The sequence below is a fragment of the Pseudoliparis swirei genome, chromosome 8 (genome assembly GCF_029220125.1).
Source record: "Pseudoliparis swirei isolate HS2019 ecotype Mariana Trench chromosome 8, NWPU_hadal_v1, whole genome shotgun sequence".
Classification (NCBI taxonomy): domain Eukaryota; kingdom Metazoa; phylum Chordata; class Actinopteri; order Perciformes; family Liparidae; genus Pseudoliparis; species Pseudoliparis swirei.
Genome location: NC_079395.1, coordinates 20,260,949 through 20,288,064, shown reverse-complemented (window position 1 = coordinate 20,288,064; position 27,116 = coordinate 20,260,949). Strand labels below are relative to the sequence as shown.

General features: G+C 42.8%; 1 protein-coding gene across 2 annotated transcripts in view; it reads right to left on the bottom strand.

Moving 5' to 3' along the window:
* The window catches only part of col15a1b (collagen, type XV, alpha 1b), a 68,393-nt gene that overhangs the window by 25,864 nt on the left and 15,413 nt on the right, over positions 1-27,116 (bottom strand). Inside the window, exons 1-9 of one of the 2 annotated variants that reach the window (XM_056420363.1) lie at positions 18,278-18,829; positions 14,337-14,524; positions 4,855-5,064; positions 4,314-4,466; positions 1,931-2,005; positions 1,294-1,386; positions 765-879; positions 560-591; positions 295-477 (exon numbers count right to left, since the gene is read on the bottom strand). In XM_056420363.1, the coding sequence (XP_056276338.1) occupies positions 295-477; positions 560-591; positions 765-879; positions 1,294-1,386; positions 1,931-2,005; positions 4,314-4,466; positions 4,855-5,064; positions 14,337-14,524; positions 18,278-18,650 (1,422 nt within the window). In that variant the 5' untranslated portion in view covers positions 18,651-18,829. Of the gene's footprint in view, positions 1-294; positions 478-559; positions 592-764; positions 880-1,293; positions 1,387-1,930; positions 2,006-4,313; positions 4,467-4,854; positions 5,065-14,336; positions 14,525-18,277; positions 18,830-27,116 lie in introns of those variants that run through there. The other variant, XM_056420364.1, reaches the window with a different exon arrangement.

Below are 27,116 nucleotides of genomic sequence, written 5' to 3'. Positions count from 1 at the left end.
CACACACACGTACACAAACACACACACACACACAAACACACACACACACAAACACACACACATACACAAACACAAACACACACACACACAAACACATACACACACACACACACACACACAAACACAAACACACACACACAAACACAAACACACACACACACACACAACACACACACACAAACACACACACACACATACACAAACACAAACACACACACACACATACACAAACACAAACACACACACAAACACACACACACACACAAACACAAACACACACACACAAACACAAACCTGCTGTCCGTCTCTCCCTGTTGGCCCTGGGGATCCAGGAGATCCCGGTGGTCCCTCGGTCCCCCTTGCACCGGGCTCAGCATGCCCAGGTAGAGGGCCGGATCCTGGGTGACCGGGGGGGCCGGTTGGGCCTCTTGGACCGGGCTCTCCACGCTCTCCCTTGGACCCTCGTCTGATATGACCCTGCATATGAAATACAGTCAGCGTGAACAACAATAACAGGGAGTAGAAGGATTTGGTGAGACGGTTCCACGTCTGAACTCACGTCTCCTGACTTCTCCCCCGGCTCCTCCGTCCCTGTGACAGAGTGTGACATCATCAATGCTGCTGCTTTAATACATATTCTCATCTTCCGCTATCACAAAGGGGCTATGTGCATATTATAGGCTGCTTACAACGTATTCTTGATCATAATTTAACTCGTGTGTCATCATAGCGGTTCAATGAAAGACATCAAGGTTCACTCTGACCTGTGATCAGCATTTCTTCGTTGGCCTCCGTTGGGGTCTGGTGACCGGAGTACTCGTCAAGCTCCACCTCCGGAGCCTGAGTGGGCGGAGCTCTTACTGGAACACTGTCCTCCGCCTCCTCGGGGAAACCAAGAAGACTATTTAACTTTTTTTTTTAAGCCCTAACACATCACAAATTATTCTTCCTCTCGGAGTGAGACATTGTTAGTCCAGGAAATTGGATTCAACTATTTTGTCTGGTTGCAGTTATTCAAGTTCTGAGAGACAGTTTCCTTTGAAGCTTCAAAGTCAATGCTGATTATGGGATGTTTGGGGTCAGGCTGACTTCCTTGGCCGAGGGAGAATACAAGTTGGTACCGGAACAGAGCAGAAACACACACACACACACACACATGGAGGAATCATGATGATAAGAAGTGGGGGAAAGCATCACACACAGCAGAGGACAAAACAAGCTGATGCACACACACACACACACACACACAAACACACACCCCTTGTTCCCAGCTCTTCATCCGGCCCAGCTCACCTGTGCTGTGCCATGTTTCCCCTCATGGGTTTTCTTCATCATCTCCTCCTCCCTGTCGTCCAGAGCATCGTCTCCACTGCTGTATCCCGAGGCCTTTGACAAACATTTATGACAAACAAGCTTAGAGCAACAACAACAACAAACTGAAAAAGATCTCAACCAATGACGATGCAGTCACTTACGTTTTGCCAGTTATACAAAGGAATTATCGAAATAATGAGAGAAGAAAGGGACATTTGTGAAAAGTCCAGATGCTCGCTGAGGTGTTGAGTTTGTTTCAGTTATCCCAGATAAAAGATGATTAAAGCTTCATTTGAGTGGATCATGGGGGTCCCTGTGTCGGTCCGAGTGGGCTGGAGTCCGGGCTGAAGAGTTTTCAACAGGCCTTTAAGTTTTCATACGAATTTTTAAAAAATGCAGATCCGATGGCATCAACTACTTTTCCCTGATGGTCTTGTCGGTCATGTAGACGCGTCAGTATTCCTCTGCATCTATCCTTTGACCACGAGAGGGCACTGTTGATTGATGTGTATAATATTTGATATATGACCAGAGGATGATGTTTTGAACCTAAATAGTGATTGAGGAGTTTGTGTGTGTATGTGTGTTTGTGTATGTGTGTGTGTGTGTTCCTCACATAAGGATCATCGTCTTCACACTGCTCCTCAGCTGCTCTGGCATCATCTCTTATCACCAGCTGCTGAATGGATCCCTGGGAGAACGAGAGGAGGAGACAACACGGTCTATATCACAAGGTTGTACACATGTTCAGAGAGCCTGACGTCTGAACTGTATACTCAACACAATTTTGAGGTACTTCTGATTTAGTTTTATGTTAATAATACTCTCACAAAATACCCGATCAGTCACGAATTATACTATGACCCCAAAATGTATAAGGCCGTTAAAACTCCCTTCAACTCGGCCCGCTTCAACAATAATAGTAATGCTGCTCTCACATTAATGCAGAGTAATTATAATTTATGATTATAATATAACGATATAACATACAAATGTTCTGCAGAATGTTTACTTATAATATTTCATACGAAGACCAACGGAATGGACAGGAAGTGGAATATGGGGTCAGATCAGTTTCAATAATTGCAAATGCACACAGAGAGACTCACAAATGCAAACACAAAGATTCAAAATGAGGGTGACATCTGATTGGCTACAGATAAATCTATGTTGAAAAGAAAGCATTTGTGAATCGAGCCATGGCAGAGAAGTCTCAAACCCACAAACAAATGTGTAGCGATCCACAAACAAATACAGTGCGATCCACAAAAAACAATTTTCATTATCATGAAGAAAGTATCTCTGATCCTAACTTGCCAACAGAGGAGCATTCACACACAATAATAAGTAATAGTGCTGGCTGATATAGTTGTAAGGGAGCATCGAGAGGGACATTTTCAACATAAGCACATGCTGCTTTAAAAAGACAACAACACCAATGACACACACACACACACACAGCCAGAGAGACCTAGATATTGCAGTTTAAAATGAGTTTAAAATCGTCCGAAGAGCAATTCAGATGTGAAGAGAGAGGTGTCGTAGTCTTTGAGTCTTTAATGTCTTTGGAATAGTCCTGCTGACAGACTCCGCCCCCTTCTCCCCCGGTGTAACCTTACGACAGCCTCATCCTTAACATGGTGGCAGACTCAAAGGCCTTGAGTCTAGCCCTTGATCTGACCACAACTAAGCCTTGTTGACATCTGGGACTTCCTCGTCTGCTATCCACTTACTCCCCCCTCCCCTCCTCCCCTCCTCCCCTCCTTCTGTCCTCCCATCCTCCCCTCTCCTCTCTCCCTTCTTTTTTCACCATCTCTGGCCTTTCCTCCCTTCTTTCTCTCTGATCTTCTATCGCTTTATGGAGTAAAACCAGAAATTCGGTGCCCTCCTTCCATCCTCCCATCCTCCTCTCTCTCCTCTCTCCTTTCCTCCCTTCTCTCTCTCTCTCTCTGATCTTCTATCGCTTTATGGAGTAAAACCAGAAACTCGGTCCCCTCCTATCCTCCTGTCCTCCCATCCTTCGCCCTTCACCCTCCCCTCTCCTCTCTCGCCTCTCCCTTCCTTCCTTCTTCACCATCTCTGGCCTTTTCTCCCTTCTTGCCTCCTCTCTGTCTCTCTCTCTCTTTTTCTCTCCTTCTCTCTTATCTTCTTTCGCTTTATGAAGTAAAACCAGAAACTCGGTCCCCTCCCGTCCTCTCATCCTCCCGCCATCTCCTCTCTGTTCTCTCCTCTCCTCTCTCCCTTCCTTCTTCACAATCTCCGGCTTTTCCTCCCTTCTTGCCTTCTCTCTCTCTCTCTCTCTTCTCTCTCTGATCTTCTATCGCTTTATGGAGTAAAACCAGAAACTCAGGAAGTTGCACTCGAGACGGAAAGTCGGTCGCCATATTGAAGTTTGTGATCTCACAGTGCTCCAGCATTGCTCATATTTACTAAATTATTTGTAAATATGATCAAAAAGTTATCCATGAATATTAGAATCATGCTTAATTTTACAACCTGGGGATTAATACAGTTTTCTAATCTAATTTAATCTATATTGACGAGTGGAGGCAATCGAAAACGTATTTTATAAAATAATTGCTGTTCATTTTCAGGAACTTGTTGGCACTTCCACAACCAAATATATTTGAAAACATTAACATGCAGCTTCTATTTTTTCTATTGTCGTTTCTTTTTTTGGTTTTCTGCTTTTTTTCCATATGCAACAAGATACTGTAAGTAAAAGTAAAATTGTCAGTATTTCAGAACATAACTTGTTTTAGTATAGGCAGGATGAGGAGACAGACTCTGTTGCATGGTAATGAGAGGCACAACACACACACACACACGCGCACACAAAAATCCAGAGGCCAACCTCACACACTGATATTGACCCAGGACTCATTCTGTCCCTCTCTTTTTCCGCAGAATAAAACTCCTGTTCCTTCAAAAGACGACATTCAGATGATGTATGTATATATATAGATATATAGATAGTTTTAGGTTAAATATTCACTTACCACAAACTTTTCGAGCCCCGTGCTGCCCGCGTTTGCCACGAAGACGCCCGAGTTGTGCGTGAAGTTCAGTCTCTCGGGCCTCCGGTGGAAAGTGGTCCTCTCGGCCTCGCCGCAGTCTATGTAGAGACGCACCTCGTCACGCTCCACCACCACCTGAGGGCCGGGGCCACATACAGTTACTTGTTGTCATGGCGTTTCTAATGATTGTCAATAAATATGAGTTTTTTTTTAAAGTTATAATTTCCTTATTAATATGTTAGTCTATGCAACATAATAGAGCCTCAAAGGTTCAACACCTATGCCTATTCAACCGGGAATGAAAAGGATACAAATATACATTTGGCTTTTTCTTCACTGAGGTGGAGCATGAAAATATTGAATATTAATGTCTGGATGAGCTGAACGTCTCTGTCGGTGCCCTCCTGCCCTCCTCCCGTCCTCCCGTTCTCCCGTCCTCCCCTCCCCCATCTTCCCATCCTCACTTCCTCCCGTCCTCCCATCCTCCCATGGTTGGTCAATATTTGTGTAACGTAATGGTCACCGTGAATCGTGTCCACTGGTCGGTCATATCCGGCACGCTGAAGGCCGCGGCCTTATGGCTGTGGGCGGCCTTCTCCCCGTCGGTGTAGTACAGTAAGATGCTCTGGAGGCCCCCCCGCACCGGAGTGAGGGCAAGACCCAGCTCCACCACCTTCTGACTGGCGTCTGTGATGGCGAAGAGCACGCCTCCCCTCTGAGTGGCCGGACGCACCTGCGAGAGCGAGAGCAGAAGATATCACAAGAGGGTTTATGCTTTGGCTTCTCACTCCGTTTATGAAAATTACAGTTACACCGTGGGGCATATTAACACATTAATACACAACACAGAGATCCACACAGGGACATTTGAAATGGGTATCAAAGAATACATTTACAGATCTAAAGGGTTATTAATAATGTCTGATTATACAAGTTAAAGAAATAAAAATAATAAAATTAAATATAATTCCTGGATATGGATTCTTGCTTTATGATCCAAATTCTCCAAGGTGTTGAAATAACATGACCTTTTTCACGAGGTTTAGTTTTTTGTTAATGTGTAATATTTATTATGCTTGCTATGTTTTATAAATATATTATATTGTTTATATTGTTTTCTTCAATGACTTGTACATTTATTTTGTTCATGTAGTCTTAATATTTGTGTTCATCTTTAGGGTTAAAGTTGAGCAAAACGATACAATTCAATTCAATTCAATTCAGTTTATTTGTATAGCCCAATTTCACAAATTACAAATTTGTCTCGGAGTGCTTTACAATCTGTACACATAGACATCCCTGCCCCAAAACCTCACATCGGACCAGGAAAAACTCCCAAATAACCCTTCAGGGGGAAAAAAAGGGAAGAAACCTGGAGGAGAGCAACAGAGGAGGATCCCTCTCCTAGGATGGACAGATGCAACAGATGTAATGTGTACAGAAGGACAGATTTAGAGTTAAAATACATTCAATGAATATGACAGAGTGTATGAATAGTTCATAGTAGGCATATTCCACGATGGAGACCTCCACGATCCATCAGGCAGATGGCGGTGGGGAGGAGGCTGGAGTCTCAACAGGACAGTGGCGTAGTCATGAGCAGGAATTCCACGACCCAGACGATCCATCAGGCAGATAAGATCTATGCCGTCTCATAGGGTCCGATGACCCCATGAGACGTAAAGTCAAAAGGACTTCCGGGAGAAAGCAGAGTTAGTAACGTGTGATTGAGAGATGAAAATTCATCCTTAAGGAGAGAAAAAGAGGAGATAGGTACTCAGTGCATCCTAAAACGCCCCCGGCAGCTATAAGCCTATAGCAGCATATCAAGGCTGGACCAGGGCAAACCTGATTCAGCCCTAACTATAAGCTCTGTCAAAGAGGAAGGTCTTAAGTCTACTCTTAAACGAGGTGACTGTGTCTGCCTCCCGGACTGAAATTGGAAGCTGGTTCCATAAAGAGGAGCTTGATAACTAAAGGCTCTGGCTCCCATTCTACTTTTTAAGACTCTAGGAACTACAAGTAGTCCATTTAGTGGCGTAGCTCTCTAGTGGGGCAATATGGTACGACAAGCTCCTTAAGATATGATGGAGCATCACCAATCAAGGCTTTGTAGGTTAAGAGAAGAATTTTAAAAGTGATTCTTGATTTTACTGGGAGCCAGTGCAGAGCAGCTAGTGCAGGAGTGATGTGATCTCTTTTCTTAGTTTTAGTGAGAACACGAGCTGCAGCATTCTGGATCAACTGGAGGGACCTAAGAGATTTATTAGAGCAGCCTGCTAATAAGGAGTTGCAGTAATCCAGTCTCAAGACGTGAACCAATTTTTCTGCATCTTTTGAGACAAGATGTGCCTGATTTTGAAATATTACGTAGATGAAAGAATGCAGTCCTTGAGATTTGCTTTACGTGGGAGTTAAAGGACAAGTCCCGATCAAAGATAACGCCAAGATTCTTTACAGTGGTGTTGGATGCCAGGGCAATGCCGTCTACAGAATCCACATCACCAGATAATTGATCTCCGAGGTGCTCAGGGCCGATTAAAATTACTTCGGTTTTGTCTGAGTTTAACATCAGTTGCAGGTCATCCATGTTTTTATGTCTTTAAGACATGCTTGAATTTTACAGAGTTGGTTGCTCTCCTCTGGTTTTATCGATAAATATAGTTGAGTGTCATCTGCATAACAATGAAAGTTTATGGAGTGTTTCCTGATAATATTGCCCAAAGGAAGCATGTATAAGGTAAATAAAATTGGTCCAAGCACAGAACCTTGTGGAACTCCGTGATTAACGTTGGTGGTTATGGTCGCGTCATCGTTTACAAATACAAACTGAGATCGATCTGATAAATAGGATTTAAACCAAATTAGTGCCGTGCCTGAAATGCCAATCGACTGCTCCAGTCTCTGTAACAGGATGTCATGGTCAATGGTGTCGAATGCAGCACTAAGGTCTAACAAGACCAGGACAGAGAGGAGTCCTTTATCTGCTGCCATTAAGAGGTCATTTGTAATTTTCACCAGTGCCGTCTCGGTGCTGTGGTGTTTTCTAAATCCTGATTGAAATTTCTCAAATAAACTATTATGATGTAGAAAGTCGCACAACTGATTTGCGACCACTTTCTCAAGGATCTTGGAGAGGAAGGCTAGGTTAGCGCTCGGTCTGTAGTGAGCCAATACCTCTGGATGCACAGTGGGCTTCGTCAGGAGAGGTTTAATAACAGCCACCTTGAAGGAGTGTCGTGGCCTGTTAGCAGAGACACATTGATAATATCTAATAGAGAGCCGCCAATTAAAGGCAAAACGTCTTTAAGCAGCCTCGTCGGGATGGGGTCCAAGAGACAGGTAGGCGTGTTCAAGTAGAAACCGTTGAAAATAATTGGTCACGGTTGATAGGAGAAAATCCTCCAAATATACACCAGGGCATACAGCGGTTTCCAAGGCCATTCCACTTGAGAACAGATTGGCACTGGTTATGGGCAAGAGATTATTAATCTTGTCCCTAATAGTTAAAATCTTTTCATTAAAGAAGTTCATAAAGTCATTACCACTAAGGTTTATAGGAATGCTCGGCTCCACAGAGCTGTGACTCTCTGTCAGCCTGGCTACAGTGCTGAAGAGAAACCTGGGGTTGTTTTTATTTTTCTATTATTGATGAGTAATAGGCTGCTCTGGCATTACGGAGGGCCTTCTTATATGTTTTAAGACTATCTCGCCAAACTAAGCGGGATTCTTCGAGATTAGTTGAACGCCATATGCGTTCAAGCTTTAAATGACGTTTGCTTCAGTTTGCGGGTCTGAGGGTTATACCAAGGAGCAAACCTCCTCTTCCTCACTGTCTTCTTCTTCAGAGGGGCTATCGAGTCCAGTGTCATTCTCAGAGAGCCTATGGCACTGTCAACAAGATGATCAATCTGGGACGGACTAAAGTTAGACCAGGAGTCCTCTGTTATATTGAGACGTGGTATCGAATCAAATACAGAAGGAATCGCTTCTTTAAATTTAGCTACAGCACTATCAGTTAGACATCTAGTGTAGAAACTTTTGACTAACGGAGTACACTCCGTAGTATAAATTCAAAAGTTATGAGGTTGTGGTCTGACAGAAGAGGATTCTGTGGGAAGACGTTCAAATGCTCAATGTCAACGCCATAAGTAAGAACAAGATCAAGCGTGTGGCCAAAGCTGTGAGTGGGTTTCTGTACTCTCTGACAGAAGCCAATCGAGTCCAACAAGGAGATGAATGCAGCACTAAGGCAATCATTATCAACATCCACATGGATATTAAAATCTCCAACAATAATAACTTTATCGGTTTTAAGAACCAAACTTGATATAAATTCTGAGAATTCAGATATAAACTCTGAATATGGACCTGGTGCCGGGTACAGAATCACAAATCGAATTGGCTGTAGTGTTTTCCAGGTTGGATGTGAAAGACTAAGAACAAGGCTTTCAAATGAGGTGTAGTGTAATTTTGGTTGAGGATTAATTAATAGGCTCGATTCAAAGATGGCTGCTACTCCACCTCCTCGACCGGTGCCTCGAGGAATGTGAGTATTAATATGACTTGGAGGAGTCGATTCATTCAGGCAGACATATTCTTCATGGCTCAGCCAGGTTTCAGTTAGGCAACATAAATCAATGTGATTATCTGATATTAAATCATTCAGTAACACAGCTTTAGATGACAGAGATCGAATATTTAGGAGACCACATTTAATAGACCTATTTTGTTGCACTGCTGAAATAATTGTGTTAACTTGTATAAGGTTATTGTGTACGACTCCTCTTCTGCTTACTTTTGATTTATTTAATTGAAGTGGCCGTGGGACAGACACAGTCTCTACTCTAAAGTCAAGGGTGGGTAACTGCTCGAATGGAAGAGCAGAGAAGGGTGTTAAACTACAACTCTGCTCCCGGTTCCTGATCTGAACCCTGGGTTGTCATAGATTAAGTCCGTGATCAACTTGGTCATATTCGCAGAAATGAGACGCTCCGTCCAACGTGGGATGAATGCCCTCTCCTCATCAGATCAGGTTTTCCCAGAAAGTCTTCCAGTTGTCTACGTAGCCCACATTATTCGCTGGGCACCACCTCGACAGCCAGCGGTTGAAAGACGACATTCGGCTATACAATTCGTCTGTCTGCAAATTTGGGAGAGGGCCAGAGAAAATTACGGTGTCCGACAACGTCTTGGCATAAGCACACACCGATTCCACATTAATTTTAGTGAGTTCCGAGCGGCGGGCTCGGGCGTCATTACCACCGGCGTGTATTACAATCTGACTGTATCTCCGCTTATCCTTAGCCAGCAGCTTCAAACAAGACTCCACGTCGCCCGCTCTGGCCGACAGGTATCGTTATGCATGTGGCATGTTACCATGGGTACATACATACATGTGGCATGTTACCATGGGTATATACATAATACATATATGGCTGTGACATAAGATCTTACCTCTGTCCCAAATACATTGATGAGAAAAACCCACAGAATTATGAGCGAAACTACATTTTTTTTGGATCAAATAAATGAATACTTCCCAAAAATGGTGGATACATTTGAGTCGAAGACTTCTCTTACTCCATAAAAGAATACAATCATTTAATCAAGTCAGAGTTTTCCAAAGTAAAACCCAACATTTGTACCATGCATGAAATAGCTACATTATCAGGAATTATGGAGCATAATCTGTTTTTATAGCACCTCAAGTAGCTATTTCACGATAGAGATCTGGGACTTTTATGCAGTCAAAGAATGATGACGTTTTTCTATTTTATTTGTAATTCATAAGGGACAATTCAATTCAATTCAGTTTATTTGTATAGCCCAATTTCACAAATTACAAATTTGTCTCGGAGTGCTTTACAATCTGTACACATAGAACACAGGTCAATGTTTGATACTTCTGAATAAAATCCAGAATATATATATCTGTGGTGGCTGGATGTAGTTAGGATTAGTTGTGGAGGTGTGTGGGTGAGTGGCTCAGGGAACAGGTGCCGGGAAGAGGCCTAATGGCCTCAGATGTGGGGAATTAGGTTAATTGTCTCTTTGCTATATCAGCTGCAAGGGAGAAAGAGGGATGTGACAGGCAGAGCAGAGCTACAGATAAAGTATCTTGCCAAACGTCACACTACGTGTCTTCATTCCTTGGTGCTGGGGGGTGGAAAATTAGTAGTGATGGTGAGATGAAGCCTCATGAGGCATTGAACCACTTCAGCCAATTGGTTCGAGAAAGGGTTCATTTCTCGAAGCTTCATGGTGCACACAAAACCACCTACTGGCCAAGTGTATAATCACAGGCAGCTGTATCTGAACCCAGGGCCGGAGTGGGGCCACTTTTCAGCCTGGGAATTTCAGGCTCAAGACCAGCCCACTTTTTTTATGGTAGTGGAAATTGGATAAATGAAGCAACAGTTCAGCTCTTACTATCCTGTAGTTCTTTTATTAATACCATGGTCCAACAAATAATGTAAAGGTTAAATACAACAATAATAATCCACTTAAGATGAGAAGTTAACAAAAAATATGCATAACATTAAAAAAGGCAGAAGGGCATAGCAGGGGTGTCGGACTCAGATCAGGCAGTAGGCCAGATTTGTTGGAGTGAGACCTCATGGGGGCCATCATGGTCATTGTCATGGTCATTGTCATGGTCATCGTCATGGTCATTATCATTTTTCTGCATGAGTATTATATAGTGGTGATTTACTCCTTTACTACACCCACTTCTGAGCAAACAATGCATATTGGTTCATCAAGTACTGTCATATACTGCTCTTTCTTAGAATATATAACTTTAATTCATATTGTTTCCTCTGTTATCCTCTCTACCTGTCCCTGTAGTCATGGCCTCCTCATTGCAAATGTCGGGCTCATCATTTTCAGCAGGAGACTGTCTTATCTGCTGCTCCGAAGCTACAAAGAAAAATTAAGTCATATTACTGCATACTTCAATATCAATATCAATAGTATATATCAATATTTCCATAATATTTGCAACGTCTATGGATCGCCATATTTTGGGTGATATAAAAAGGCTAATATTTTAATTCAATTTAATATTTTGCTTGGGAATAGGTTGACAACCCTACAATGATATTAATCAAGGCTACTACGTTAGCCGAATAGTTATGTTGCTAATCATTAGGCCTTTGTCTCTCTTTACCAGTTGCCACTTGTGTTTGTCCTCTTGAAAATAAATCTGTAAGCTTGGCACATTTGGCAGCATCCTCCTCCAATGCCTTTCTTTTTTTCAACCTGGCTTTTTCAGCCCCTCCTTCCCTCTTCCTCCCGTCCATCCTCCCTGACGCATATCGTTGCGGTCGGGCCGGCCCAGATTATCAGGAGCTGAGAAAACTTTTTGGAAAAGACAGCGAAGGGCCGAACCAACTCGATTAGGAAGTGCTCCTCTCCCAAATTGAGTTGGTTGGTTCCATAATGGACTGAACCAACTCTATTATTTGGGAGGGGTGAACTTCCTCGCATGGTACAACCCATGCAGAGGCTGCGGTGTCAGAATGCGGAACGTGTTTAGCCCACTTTAAGAGAAGATGGACTAACGTGAAAAATGTCAACAAATACAATCCTCGACCGGCCCAGAAGTGAAGCGGCCCACCGGGAACTCTCCCGATTCTCCCGATTACCCACCCCGGCCTGTCTGAACCACATAATGTGATGCATTGAATTTTTGTGTCTGTTATGGCTGTTGGGAATGACTATGAATTACAAAAATGTATGACCAAATCATTTCTGTACATAAATTATCACATATGTGCATAATAACATATGTTTTGAATGTATTCTGTGTGTGTAAATGTTCCCAAAATGGTAGTATCATATGATATGGCAGGTTGTGTAATAATGTTATTATGTCACTTTAGGAAAATGGCATGGGCTTAAGCAGGCAGAGGACAGTGAACGTGTGTGTGTGGAACTAGGAAGAGGGGACTGAATATGCTTGTGTAACTTGGACAGTGACGGACAGGACAGGGGACATTTTATTCATTTTTATTCAGAAATAACAGTTTCTCAACAGTTCCATCTTATCAACTGTAAAGAATCTTGGCGTTATCTTTGATCGGGACTTGTCCTTTAACTCCCACGTAAAGCAAATCTCAAGGACTGCATTCTTTCATCTACGTAATATTTAAAAAATCAGGCACATCTTGTCTCAAAAAGATGCAGAAAAATTGGTTCACGCGTTCGTTACTTCGAGACTGGATTACTGCAACTCCTTATTATCAGGCTGCTCTAATAAGTCTCTTAGGTCCCTCCAGTTGATCCAGAATGCTGCAGCTCGTATTCTCACTAAAACTAAGAAAAGGGATCACATCACTCCTGCACTAGCTGCTCTGCACTGGCTACCAGTAAAATCAAGAATCACTTTTAAAATTCTTCTCTTAACCTACAAAGCCTTGATTGGTGATGCACCATCATATCTTAAGGAGCTTGTAGTACCATATTGCCCCACTAGAGAGCTGCGCTCACTAAATGCGGGACTACTTGTAGTTCCTAGAGTTTTAAAAAGTAGAATGGGAGCCAGAGCCTTTAGTTATCAAGCTCCTCTTTTATGGAACCAGCTTCCACCTTCAGTCCGGGAGGCAGACACAGTCACCTCGTTTAAGAGTCGACTTAAGACCTTCCTCTTTGACAGAGCTTATAGTTAGGGCTGAATCAGGTTTGCCCTGGTCCAGCCCCTTGATATACTGCTATAGGCTTATAGCTGCTGGGGGACATTTAGGATGCACTGAGCACCTATCTCCTCTTTTTTCTCTCCTTAGGGATGAATTTTCATCTCTCAATCACATGTTACTCACTCTGCTTTCTCCCCAGAGTCCTTTTGACTTCACGTCTCATGGGCTCATCGGACCCTATGAGACGGCATAGATCCTATCTGCCTGATGGATCATCGAGGCCTGGGTCGTGGAATTCCTGCTACCGACGACGCCACTGTCCTGTTGAGACTCCGCCCACTGTTGAGACTCCGCCCACTCCACCTCTCTACCGCCATCTGCCTGATGGATCGTGGAGGTCTCCATCGTGGAATATGCCTACTATGAACTATTCATACACTCTGTCACATTCATTGAATGTATTTTAACTCTAAATCTGTCCTTCTGTACACATTACATCTATTGCACCTGTCCATCCTGGAGAGGGATCCTCCTCTGTTGCTCTCCTGAAGGTTTCTTCCCTTTTTTTCCCCCTGAAGGGTTATTTGGGAGTTTTTCCTGATCCGATGTGAGGTTTTGGGGCAGGGATGTCTATGTGTACAGATTGTAAAGCACTCCGAGACAAATTTGTAATTTGTGAAATTGGGCTATACAAATAAACTGAATTGAATTGAATTATCACCTATCCTTCTCTCCTCACTCTCCTAACTCTCCAAACTATCTCTCTCTCTAAACTCTCCAAACTCTCAACCAACAACCCACATGTTGAATGGAGCCTGAGGGGTTTATATTGCTGTAAAACCTCCCGGCAATATCTGAACCACTTCCCGAAGCAGTCACGTGGTACAGTCGTGCAGCGAGGCTTCGGACGTCATCATTTTTGGCTCCTCCCCTAAATGAAGCAAGCCTCGATACGCGCTTCGAGGAAATGCCCCCTCCATTACTCGACACACGCTTCGAAGCGTCGGCACATCTCGTAACAACACTAGAAATTAGTCACACGTGTATCTTCACCAAGTCCATCTCTGTCGGCTGAACCTATTTACCACATTGATCTCATCATCTCGACATAACAAAGCTTGTGATCTCGCAATAACAATAAAAAAGAAGTTGCCTGAACCATGTCCATTTAGGGCTTCTGTACTTTTGATTTTTGAAACACCGTTTGTGTTGTCCCTGTTTAATTTTTTTTAAAGGGTTACCATGGCTCTAAATGCAGCAGGCTATCAAATATAACTAAGTATTCGATGAAGTATTACTTGTTATATTATATTGTACTGATTTTTAGGGCTTCCATACCAAAAAAGGTTCAAGTCTTTAGCATTACCGTGACGATGATGGCAAAGTCCCGGTAGAAAGACCCCGGCACGAAGGTCTTCGTGAGGCGGCCGATGTTGGCATCGGGCCCGAAGTTGTAGGCCGGCAGGCCCTCGTATCCGGAGGCGAAGGAGACGGAGGGAGGGAGGGGGACGCCAATCAACTCTGTCAGGTCCAGGTGACCTCCTGAGCCACGCTCTGACGCACACAGAGACAAACGTAGCAAAATGTGAATGGAAACAAATAATAAACAAATAATGAAGGATAGTAACAGATAAGTATCTTTTTTCTTCGTCTTTCATGTCTTGACCCAAACAGACGCCCGCGAGGGAACCGTACGCCCCAGATGCACAGAACCGTCTCCTTTCTGTCTGCTACCTGTGTGTTGTTCAATCCACGAGACAGAGAGGGGAATCATCTTGACACAGCTTTATTTGACTTGATTTGATCCAGACTCGGGCCCACGCCTCGCTGCTCTGCCCCCGCATGAAAATAATTCTTCCGAAAACAGAAGTGCACACGAACACAATGGCCGGCAATTAGGAGTATTCAGCGTGTAAGTGAAGAGATGGCTTCACATTCCCCTGATTCCCCTCACCGAGGAGTCCATCTCCTGTGGCGACTGACTCTCACCTTCAGCATTCCAGCCAGGATCACTCATGCTACACACACACACACACACACACACACACACACACACACACACACACACACACACACACACGCACGCACGCACACACATATATATATATATATATATATTAGGGCTGTGAAACGATTACATTTTTAAATCGGGTTAATCACAGGTTTTTGTGGATTAATCATGATTAATCACATATTACCGATATTCTCGGTATATTTTGTGAGAACATAGAGATTTATGACAAAAGACGGATATATACATTTATACATTCTTCTATACAATGGTGCTGCAACTCAGCAGTTATTTAGCAGTTTTCTTCCATATGGAACATTAATACATCTTCATCCTAAACAGAATGTTTAACCCTCCTGTTACCTCTCGGGTCAATTTGACCCCATTCAATGTTTAATGTCGGTGTTCTTTGGGGTCAATTTGACCCCAGGCTGTTTTTCACTGTGTCAAACATATAAGAAATATCAAATTCTAATAATTTTCTGGAGGTTTTAATTGCTGGGGTCAAATTGACCCCGAGGGTAAAATATGTTAGGAAATGTTAAGGTAACAGGAGGGTTAAACAGAAAATTTTTCTCTTGTTTGTCAACCATTAACTCCACCATGACACAATCTAAAGGCCTCTAGTCTTCCTCTAGCAGCTGCTGAGGCAAACTGACTGTGTGGGTTTTCTTCATGAACTGGGCCGTGATGAAAGGGACGGCGGGGACACCGCTGCAAAGCTGAAACCTCACCGACCCGGACACGGACAGGTGGACAGATTGACAAGTGACTTTTTTTTTGCTCGGTCCCGATGCGCGCGCACGGAGCTCTGTGGCGCGCGAGACGGAGATCGATAAGTGTTAACGCAACGCGAAGAGACAGAAATGACATGCTGCTGTGGAGATATGATCAACAACAGACGTTTAGTTTAATAAAAGAACAAAGACGTGCTATAGAGAACATGTCAGGGGGCGGGCCAATCTTTTTAATGTCATGCGATCTACCAACACTACGCCGCGATCGACTGGCAGGTCGCGATCGACGTGTTGAGACCCCTGATCTAACAGGAAGTAAAAGTCGTAACAAGGTTTCCGTAGGTGAACCTGCGGAAGGTGAACAGCACGAGCGTCTGCATGAGAGCGGACATAGTTCAGATTGAAGTGGTGTATTGGAAGCTCATTTTGCAAGTGACTTTTTTTTCGTCCCGACGACCAACAACAGACGGATTGGAAGCTCATTCTGCGCATGAGTTAAATGCGTTAAAAAACAACAACTAGTTATACATGTAATTGAATTAACTGAGTTAAAGCGTTATTTTTCACAGCACTAATATATATATATATATATATACTTGAAATCACATCCCTGTGAGGACCTTAATTAGGAGGAGTTGCGTGGGGACAACACACACACAAGCACAGATAGAAATGCATGTGTATGCATTGGGCACACATCAAACACACATCTCGCCCACGCGAACGCGCACAAAGCCCTGACGAGAACAGACAGGCAAACATTTGGGGGTCTCTAATTGGTCGGCCCGACCAACTGGAAGCGTATCTGATTAGAGGGTTGAAGGAGTGTGTCTGTGTGACAGCGTTTTGTAATTTTTGGGTTCAAGGCGCGCCAATCACACCCCTAGTGAAGTGAAGCTGTGCACATTTAGTGGATTTATTGTTGCAAACTGGTGGGGCACTCAAAAGATGTGCAAACCAAATATGCTCACGTAACAAACAAACACACCAAAGCCGGGCATTTTACGAGAAGTGGTAACTCCAAATATCTCAATAATCGGGTCTTGTTTGAGGTCTACCTCATGATTAAAAATGTTCTCATTTTGTCAAAAGAAATCGACAATGCTTTAAAGCAGTAAAGTCACCTGTAGAAAAGCTTTAGTTGGGGTAAAAGTTCAAATAGGTCATATGTATTCTTTCAGCTTTGTTAATAAATACCTCAGAAATTGATATAAAACATTTTTCATTTATAATATTAAAAAGTAGCTTAATCACACCAATCTTAATCACAGCAAATTAAAACAGCAAAGAAATTGGATGCTTGGTGGAGACCAGTCCGGAGCTCAAAGCAGAGTAATAATTGACACACATTCATCAGCTGTCGACAAACACAACTCCACATGACACGTATTGTAAATATGGATGTGTAAATAGACAACCTTGTTTAGAATATATCAATATTCTATGAATGTAGCTCAGGGGTGCTCAATACGTCGATCGCGGCGACCTACCAGTCGATCGCGGCGTAATATTGGTAGATCGCATGACATAAAAAAAATTGGCCCGCCCCCCTGTCACTTTCTCTATAGCGTCACATTACAGCAGAAGCATGTCATTTCTGTCTCTACGTGTAGCGTTAACAGTCCTCTGCCCGCCGTCTCGTGCGCCGCGGAGCTCCCGACACCGGTTTGCGCGCATCGGGACGGAGCAAAGAAAAAGTCACTAGCAGAGTACATGCTTCAACTTCATTTACATAGGAAAAAAATGTCACACAAACATCTTGTAAAAACAGGTATTTCAATATGTTTCCGGGGATTTTACTGATTACCAGATCGATTCGTCACTGCGTTCATCAGTAGACTCGTTCTCGAAGCAGACTACCGATAAGACAAACTGTATCCTTTGCATTCATGTCCACAAATCAAACCGGTCATGTGATCTCCGAGTCGCTCCGCGTCACATTTTTCCCGCACTAACTCCCTCCTCCTGAACCTAATCCTCGTCATGTCGTTTCACATATACAATGGATCAAATCACTAAAGTGTACTTTAAAGGTGTGTTAGTTGTTGTGGCAAAACCCATGGAGGGTCTTCATAGAGGGCCACTTTTCCCTCACTACTCAGCATGGAACCTAAAAGACGAGTGAATATGGAATATTTATATTTGGCAGTTGTTGCTTTGTTGTGTTATGAGTCAACAGTAAACACGATTATAAAGTTCAACTATGTTGGGTTTACTTGTTTCTGCCGCCTCCAAGTGGACAAAAACAATGTATTGATGCAGGTTAAAGGATATTTTTGATGTTGTTTTTTCTTCATCTGCGAACTGGCCCTTTATTGGACGGGATGTGTGATTGTATTGTTATAGAAGAGTCTAAATCAGTCCGTTCCCAACCTGGGAGATGATGAACAAGATAGGAAAACATTTATACTACACAAACTACGGACTCATTTTCCTGTTTCTTTAAATAACGAAATACTGTGTAGATTACACCTGAGGCTTTCTGATTTAATCGGTCCTTTCTAGCTCAAGTTATGATGGCTTGCAGCCTCCCCCCCTCCCCCCCCCAGTAACACTCACCACTCTTCCAGTGTTTCAGTGCTTTGTATTGGGCCCTGGCGCCCCCCTCCGGATGCAGGGGTCCAGGGTCTGCAGTGCTGCGGCCGAGGATTGACGCCACTGGGCTGGGTGTCGGGGTCATCGGCGACCCCTCCAGAGCCATATTGGTCACCCCCTCATCCCTCACCGTCACCACCCACTCGGTCGCCCCTGGGGTGTCGGCAGGGCCCAGGGAGGTGATGGATGAAGAAGGGATGGAAGGAGGAATGGAGGGTGGTGCAGCAGAGCTGGTGCTGGTTTCAGGGTTGGCCCAGAATAAACCCCACCACTGGGCATGCACGGGAGAAGAGAGGAGGAGGAGGAAGAGCGAGAGAGAGAGGCGATGGGCTCCCATCCTTCGACTTCGCCTTACATGAAAAAAAACCGCAGAGCCCGTCAACTGCAGATGCCAACACGTGCACAGGGGCAAGTGGTCTCCAGCTCTGGGAGGACGCACATGCAAGTTGATGGCACCCGTCCAGCAGATCCAGAGGCACAAGAAATATTCAGGGGACGACCTTCTCAGCTTCTCGCTGTCCTCTATGTTCCTTCTCCCCTTTCCTTTTTCTGTCTCTCTTGTCTTCTCTCCTCGTCTGTCCGTTTCTGTCTCTTGCCCCGTTTTGAACTGCCCGACATCTCTCTCTCTATCTCCCCTCCTCTCTCCCTGTGTAATTACCGACTCCCCCTCCTCTGGCACTCCACAGCGCAGCAGACTTGATTTTCTCCCCCCATTTTTTTTCTTTCTCTCAGACAGGCAGATTAGATAGTTAGTTCACTACTCCCTCCTCCTCCCCCGTCTCTGTGTGTGTGTGTGTGTGTTCCCTGTGTCATACTTGCGGCCTCTCGGCCTCCACCTCACCCCTCCCCTCTCCTCATGAACATAGAATCACAGATTTAGGATAACCCTTCACGTGTTGAGCAGCTAATGAAAGCAGCTTGAAGAAAACGCCACTATTTATTTCTTCTTGACTTCTTTTAAACCACTTCTTAAAACCCATTTTTATAGAATTGCTTTTAAATTATGTCTTCCTTTTATGCTGTTCTTTAGTTCCCCTAATTTAGTTTGTCTGTTGTTCTTTATTTTGTATTTGTATTTTACCATTCCATATGTTTTGAAATGATTCTCTGTAGAGCACTTTGTATACTCTGCTTTTATTATTATTATAATAATAATTAGTATTATTTTTAGAGAGCCAACTTCTTGACGTCAAAACCTCCGTGTAGGTCTCTACTCATGACGAGGTGAGATGACAAAGTACCATAAATGGGTCCAGAGGTATTGTCAGGGATTTATCTTTATAAGGACGTGGGGTGAAGCATCACTCCCTCATCTGGAATTGGACGAAACAACAAACTTGGAAGTCAGCCATTTGTCTTCGGAGTAGACTGGAATTTGGAAAAAGGGAATCAAATTATGCTTATAATAAGCAATAGATTAACTGCCCGATGATTCTACTATTAATACTAATTATACTGATTGGAAGTTAAATTGTACCGAAGGGAGAAAACATATCGGCCCCAAAAATATTTAAAGCATGCACCGCCCATTCCTTTTTTACAGTGTTATGAACATGTACCTGTGACATTTTTGTTTCCGTTTTTTGGGAGTCTTTCCTGATCCGATGTGAGGTCCTTCGGACAGGGATGTCGTATGTGTACAGATTGTAAAGCCCTTTGAGGCAAATTTGTAATTTGTGATAATGGGCTACACAAAATAAACTGAATTGAATTGAATGCATATTCAATTCAATTCAATTCAGTTTATTTGTATAGCCCAATATACAAAAAAAATAGTATATTCTTTCTCCCTGATTAGTCGTGTGTAATTGTGCATTAATTAACAGATCAGTTTGACTGTTGCATTATATTATTACTCTTAGTATGTAATTGTAACAACTCTCGCGCCGTTACCCGTGGGTTTCCCCCAAAAGCTCCAAGGATTACCAGACACCAACGAGGTTCCGTTAGATAACATACTTTATTTGCCACTCACACAACACAGAGCAGACCGCAAGACTGCGCCTCTGCTCACCTTCCTCTCAACCTCCAGCTCTGCTGCCAATATTGCCAATCAGTCAGAGCAGCTCACTGATTAACAACCAGCCAGCAGCCGAGGCCAAATTGGAGACAGCTGCCACAGTAATATGTAACCTTTTGGACACACTGAACTCTGAAGACCACATCACTTCCTGAGAGAGCCGGTTGGAGATGCATAACTATGGTAACCGGTGGCAACTGTGACCAAACACTAATTTGTTCTCTGATTAAAAAAAATCTCGAAAAGAACAATATTTCAATTACAGCGTTATTGATATAAGATGGCTGTCAACCCTGGTGTGTTATGAATATTAGCATAGGATGTGTAGGATCTTTATGACGGTGTAGTGTCCACTGTTTGCGTGCAGTATTTTTTACCAAATTGTTTCTCCAGAAATAGTGCCATATTAGTTCCATACTAAGGTTTTCGACATGTTTTAGCCTACATGGACAATCCCAGTCACCACCTCTGTAGAAGCAGAGACAGCACATAAGAAGTAGACGTGACCGTTGTCGTTTTGTAAACCACAGTCTTTTGCCATCTTTTAAAAAATGTTTGCAACCTGAAATGAAATCGCACGCTGAAAAACACATTTTTAGTTGTCCAACATGTTTCAATTAACTTTCATGAACTTAACTGTAAAATGGTTCAAGTTCTCATACGAAAACACGGAGAACTCCATGGCAGCGACCTGTCAATTATGTTTTAGCCCCACCCTAAAGCATATACCCTGCTTTATGGTCTATTTGACTCTAAATGGACCATAATTTACTGATGATGTATTGAAGAAGACTTGAAACTAGAGATTGAGACCATAAACTCATGTTTACAATGTTTACTGAGGGAATAAATCAAGAGTGAAGTAAAGTCATTTTCTCATAGACTTCTATACAACCAGAGGAGTCGCCCCCTGGTGGCCAGTAGAAAAAACAATGCTTAACGTCTGTAAACCCATCTCTGCTGATTCAAATCAATCTGCACTGAACTGAAGTAAAGTCACTTAATTTCAAGGTTCAGATACGTTTTTGTTAGAACACACGTTTATATATTTTGAAAAGCTTAAATTCCACTGTTAAAAGAAAGTCACCTGACTGAAATTAAGATAAAGAAAATATGAGAAAAATACAAAAGGTTGGATGGGAAAATGTATAAAGTGGACTTTCTCTCTGCTGCAGCTGACTGGTCAGGGAGAGCGGGTCAGAGGCCCCGCGTAGGGGATGACAAAGGGATGCCTGTTCTGTCGTGTTGCACTTCTCTAAATGTTCCCTGAGGTCCAAGATGAGGGGCGAGAGTTGCTGCTGAGGATCCCTGGGCGGAGGGGTTTTGTTCGGGCCGTGATACACACGGCACTTCTCGAAAAGAAACCCGGTGGAAAGACGCGTGGTAATAAGAGTCTCCGCCCTCTTCCACTTGAAGACCCAGGAATTATGGTTGCAAGGAGACAGTTGATGATGCTGACATGAGTACTACCTGGAAAGGCAACGTCAGAGAGAACAGTCTAATTCTGCTATGTGGTTTTTCTATTATTTAGATCTACGACTCCATTAATTATTGACAAAAGTTGCTTATGTGACACATTCAGCAACAAAAAAAAGTAACTTCTTAAGTATACAATTTGGATGAACCCGGATTCATGCATTCATAAAACAAGCACACTAGAATGTCTTCCAATGCCGCCTTCCAGTCCTTGATCGGCTATATTTGTACTTTTGACAACTTTTACAACTTAAAAAATTATAATTTGAATGGGGCTATTCAAGTGTCCGTAATGGGAAGAAGATTTATGTCAAATGGTAAATGGAATTGAAATTGTATAGCACTGTTCTAGCCAAAGCACTTTCACACTACATGTCATCATTCACTCTTTTCACACTGATGGCAGCGACTCAATGCAAGGTGCCAACAGTCCCTTCATTCATAGCAATTTGAGTCATTTGGGAGTCTCGCCATCGACATGGACATGGACGATAGCGGAGCCAGGGAACAAAGCGTTAACCCACTGCAGGACAAATCAAGCCACATTCCCCCCTTCACCTCCCCAAAACAAATATCCGCTCATTTACAGGAGTCCAAAACTATGGAGAAAAGTCTTTCTCTGCCCATGGCATCACATGACGGACTCTGAAGTTGTGATTGCCCCGTTTCCACAAGAGATGCGTTCAAAGTATCTCACGCACTGAATGTGTCACACGCTATTCACACCGCGATCAGCTTGGTCATTGGGTTGGTATTTCCTGAGTGCTTGCAAAGAGGAACATCTGATTGGCTGTGGCTAACGAAAAGGTCCGCCGTAGCCCACTTGTTTCAGCTGAAAGCTTGTTGACTACACACACAAACACATTGTTTTTGTTTGGCTGGTTGCATAGCTCTATGGAGAATAAGTGTGACACATTGGCTGTGTTGTTTCTACATTTAAAATACATACCTACATTTAAAATTAAACTTAAAATATGCATCCAAAGATATCAGGATGTGGCGCTTTAGGTTGGGAAGCAAATATTCTCATCTCCGTGATATCTCGTTCCACTCCATTGTTCTCTCTCCTATGCTGCCTTGCTCGGGGGGTTGTGGGTTTCAGAGTGCTATCTTGATCAGATCCTGGGGAACACCAACACATAACAAGTCGTGGGAGGAGAGGGTTGAGGTGGTCTCTAATGGAGCAGATGATAGGTTTAAGATTTAAAGAGTGGGTGAGGGAGGGAGGCACTCCCCCGGGGGGAGGCTTGATTAGTCTTGGATTATCCAGGGATAAGGGGATGTGGAATGGGATGGGATGAGGATGGGTTGGAGGGGGGTCAGGAAGAGAATAGGGGGTCACCTCTGACACGTTTATACCAACACAACCCACGGTGCATACCGAGGGCGCCTGTTCTTACAATAAAAATTAGCAAATCTGCGAGTTTATATTATCACCTTCATGAGGTGATAATATAAACCCGCAGATTTGCTAATTTGTATTGTTATAGCAAGTTAAGTTGTTAGCACATCCAACAAACATGGTGCAGCATTTGCATTCATTTGTAGTCCGGCCACTTGATTCATTTAATTCCTCCTCCTTTTAGCTCCGTTTTGGTCTCCAACAACTTCTGAGGAGAATATCTGTCTTTTTTGTGGCTCCATGCTCGACTACGTTCCCTAGCTCGACCTGAACTGTGTCCGTCTTCTGGTCTGGTAGTGTACAGTGGGTTTATCACAGCGCGAGAGTGAAGTTGTAACAACAACAAGCTAAAAGACACTCAAACACACACAGACGTGTGGAGTCTAACCATATAAACCATTAAATTAGTTACATTTACACAGAATTTCTGAATCAAGTGACAGGATGTTTAGGCGCCGACAAAAAACTAAAAGAAAGTGGGCCCTTTCGTGTCTGCCACATTCTGTGTTGCTGTCCCTCTTTCTTTCTATACATGGTGACCCCATTTAGGGCCTCTGGATTCCAGGGAGAGTCACCCCATCACCTCTCTCTCTCTCTCTCTCTCTCTCTCTCTCTCTCTCTCTCTCTCTCTCTCTCTCTCTCTCTCTCTCTCTCACTTGCCGCACTACCTAGTAAACCACTGCAACAACACACTTTAATTGGCTTACTGTCACGGCCAATCACATGCAGATCATAGGAATTTATGAAAAACCACTAAAGTGGCTTCGGGAGACAGAGGGGTCACCACAAGACGCTGCATTCCTAATCATTGTTTAGACACTGTAAGATGTCACGTTCTTATATATAGTATACGTCCTACAGCCTGTATTCATTTTTATTTCTTTAGCCTTGAAAAAGGATGTTATATCCATGCAGTTATTCAATGATCAGTATCTAAAACATAGAAATATGATAACTTACTATTGTCAGTAACTTCAAAACCGGCACAACAATGGAGACGACTTAACTTAACACACGGGTCCCATAACAAAACCCTGTTCTCAAGCGCTCTGGCACTGCCCAGTGGCCAGAAACAGTACTGCACACATACTTGAGAACAGAATAGATCAAACCAAACAGCCTATGGTTTAAACTCCTTCATGTTATCTTCATAGAAAGTACCAAATTAGAGTGTTATACACTGTATCACTGTCTTGTAAGAAGAAGAAGTTTCACTAATTAAGTGGGTTACATAACATCGACTTTGAAATAATATCAAATGCACACTTTACATGATGAGAGGTGTTGATGAAGAGGTACTTAAGAGTTTGGGCTGTGTTCAGTACATAAGAGGAAAAAACGAGGTCGGGTATATGGGGTCATATCAGTCTCAATAATTGCAAATTAAAACCCACAAACAAATGTATAGCAATCCATAAACAAATGCAGTGTGATCTACAAACAGATCGTATTCTATACAATGTATTCAATGTGTGCATTGGAATGTATTTGTGAATCATTCTATGTGCATTTGTGAGTATAATTTATTTGTAAATCGAATATATTTGTCAATTTTTCTGTGCGCATTTGTGAATCTTTATGTTTCATGTGTGAGTCTCTCTGTGTCCATTTGCAATTATTGAGACTGATCTTACTCCATGTAGGAACACCTATCTGAAAATATTTCATGCGTTTAAAATAGTTCATAACAGTCACAATAATTTACCCAGACAATTCATATACCCTTTAATTTGGCACATAGGCAAGAAACACAGGAAAGTGTTTCTGTAACAGACCAACAATGCTTGTGACGGTCCAAAGCTGTTACATAAGAATTACATCATTCCTGTTTTTGTCTGTTCAGAAGTCCTACGTGTGCGTTTGAGGGTGCGAGTTGGTTTGCTATGCCAATTAGAGCGAAAGAGGTTTTTGGCCTTCCGGCCAGTGATCACTTACTTGTTTTGTCAACCAAGCACAATCTGTGCCACTCAAAGGGCCTTTTTCTGTTGTGTGATTACATCCCCCTCCTCCAGTAGGTTTGATTGACACACCCTCTCAACCAACCTTATATGGCAGGAACGTGAGTGAGCGGGCTGCGAACGTCAACAGAGAGGACCTGTCAACGGTAACAGTAAAGCACACACACATTTTCAGACGCGCCTGCACAGGCAGTCAATGAGGCCTGTGTTGCAAAGCTGCTTTTCTCATACACCTCCCCCTCCCTTCTCCTGAAAACCTACGATGTGTTTTTATTCCATATTTCTAGGCCATGTCTAGTCAGGAGATGTTGTTGAGTGATTACATTTATAAGCTCTTATATGGGAAAGACCAGCTAAGAGAAGCAGCTGTTCGATGTGGCGTGGTGAGTCGTTATCCACATTGCGTCCACATTTAGCCAACGAGCCGCCAATGTGCATCAATGACACGACCATGGAAACTAAAAACATGGGCCAATAACAAAGTAAGTAAAGACTAAGGCCAATTATTTCAGATGTGTTAATTTCTTTCATTTTTGTCATTCAAAACTGTTTCAGGGCAGCGATCTGAATTTCATCTGTGACTGACGCTAAAAGGAATATATGAGGCACCAAAATAAAGAACCCGAAAAAAGAACAAAAGAGAAGAACATGATCAAGTAAAATCAGGTAAAAAGTAGAACATTCCCCTTTGCACAGACACAAATATGACGAGGTCAATACATAATGTGTAGGAAAATAACCATTGTTTCATATATTTGTATTACTCATCCAAGTTGTCTTAGTGAGAAAAAAGTCTCAGAACTTTCCTAAACTGAGTATCTGTTGGTTTGTCTGCGTAGAGGTTTGTTCCCACGACATGCAGTTCCCAGCTACGCCACAAAAGGGCAGCACTTCCTAGACTGAGGTTCAGTGGGTTGAGCAGGACCAGGATCCGGAGATCTGATCGGGTCCCCCTTTTGTGTCTGTGACATGCCTGGAATGTCTGAGATGATGTTAAGACGTGCACACATACACACACGCGCGCGCACACCCACACACACACACGCGCGCACACCCACACACACACACACACACACACACACACACACACACACACACAAACAAGCACACACTCTCTCTCTCATACTCTTTGAACCTCTCGCTCAACCTCCAACCCGGCAAAGACAAAGGGGGACTACCTGCAGGCAAAGGGGCGGGGAGGCCTGGGAGAGATCAGTATTCATCAGTTCTCTTCCGAGGAAGTATACAAACAGCAACAGTGTGAGTGAATATAATGAATAGAACCACTGATAACTGATTGTAGGAACATCTCCGTACACACCTGCTTTGGTGGAGGAAGTTCAGTAGATAAATATACCACACTGTGAAAATACTCCACTACAAGACTCAAGCGTCTTTGAGTACTATGAAAAGCGCTATAGAAATTGTATGTATTATTATTATTAAGTCCTGCGTTCAAACCCTGAGTAAAGTAAAAGTATTATGAGCGATACTAAAGGTATCAAGAGGAAAAGTACTGATTGAGTAAAATGTTCCTTGTTTTATTGTATCAGATGTTTCTTGATTATTTGTATTATCTTTATTTAAAAGGGACCATGTACAGTTAATAAATGTCACCATTTGATGCACTGTACCATTCCATATTATTATCACTGCTGCAATCAAGTTCAGGGTTCTTACACATTCTAACCAATAGATTTCCAGGACATTTCTATGACCTCAAACCAAATTTCCATGACCAAACGTTTTGTGAAATCTCGGTGCATACATTAAAAATAGTGAGAACATTTAGAATTTAAAGAAAAAAATAGAATTCTAAAGCATACAGTATACCTTAAATGACACAAATAAATGAAATACAATAGTTTGATTAAAAGAATAAACATTTATAAAAATGTTTATAAGAATAAACATTTATAGAAATGTTCATTCTTTTAATCTAACTAT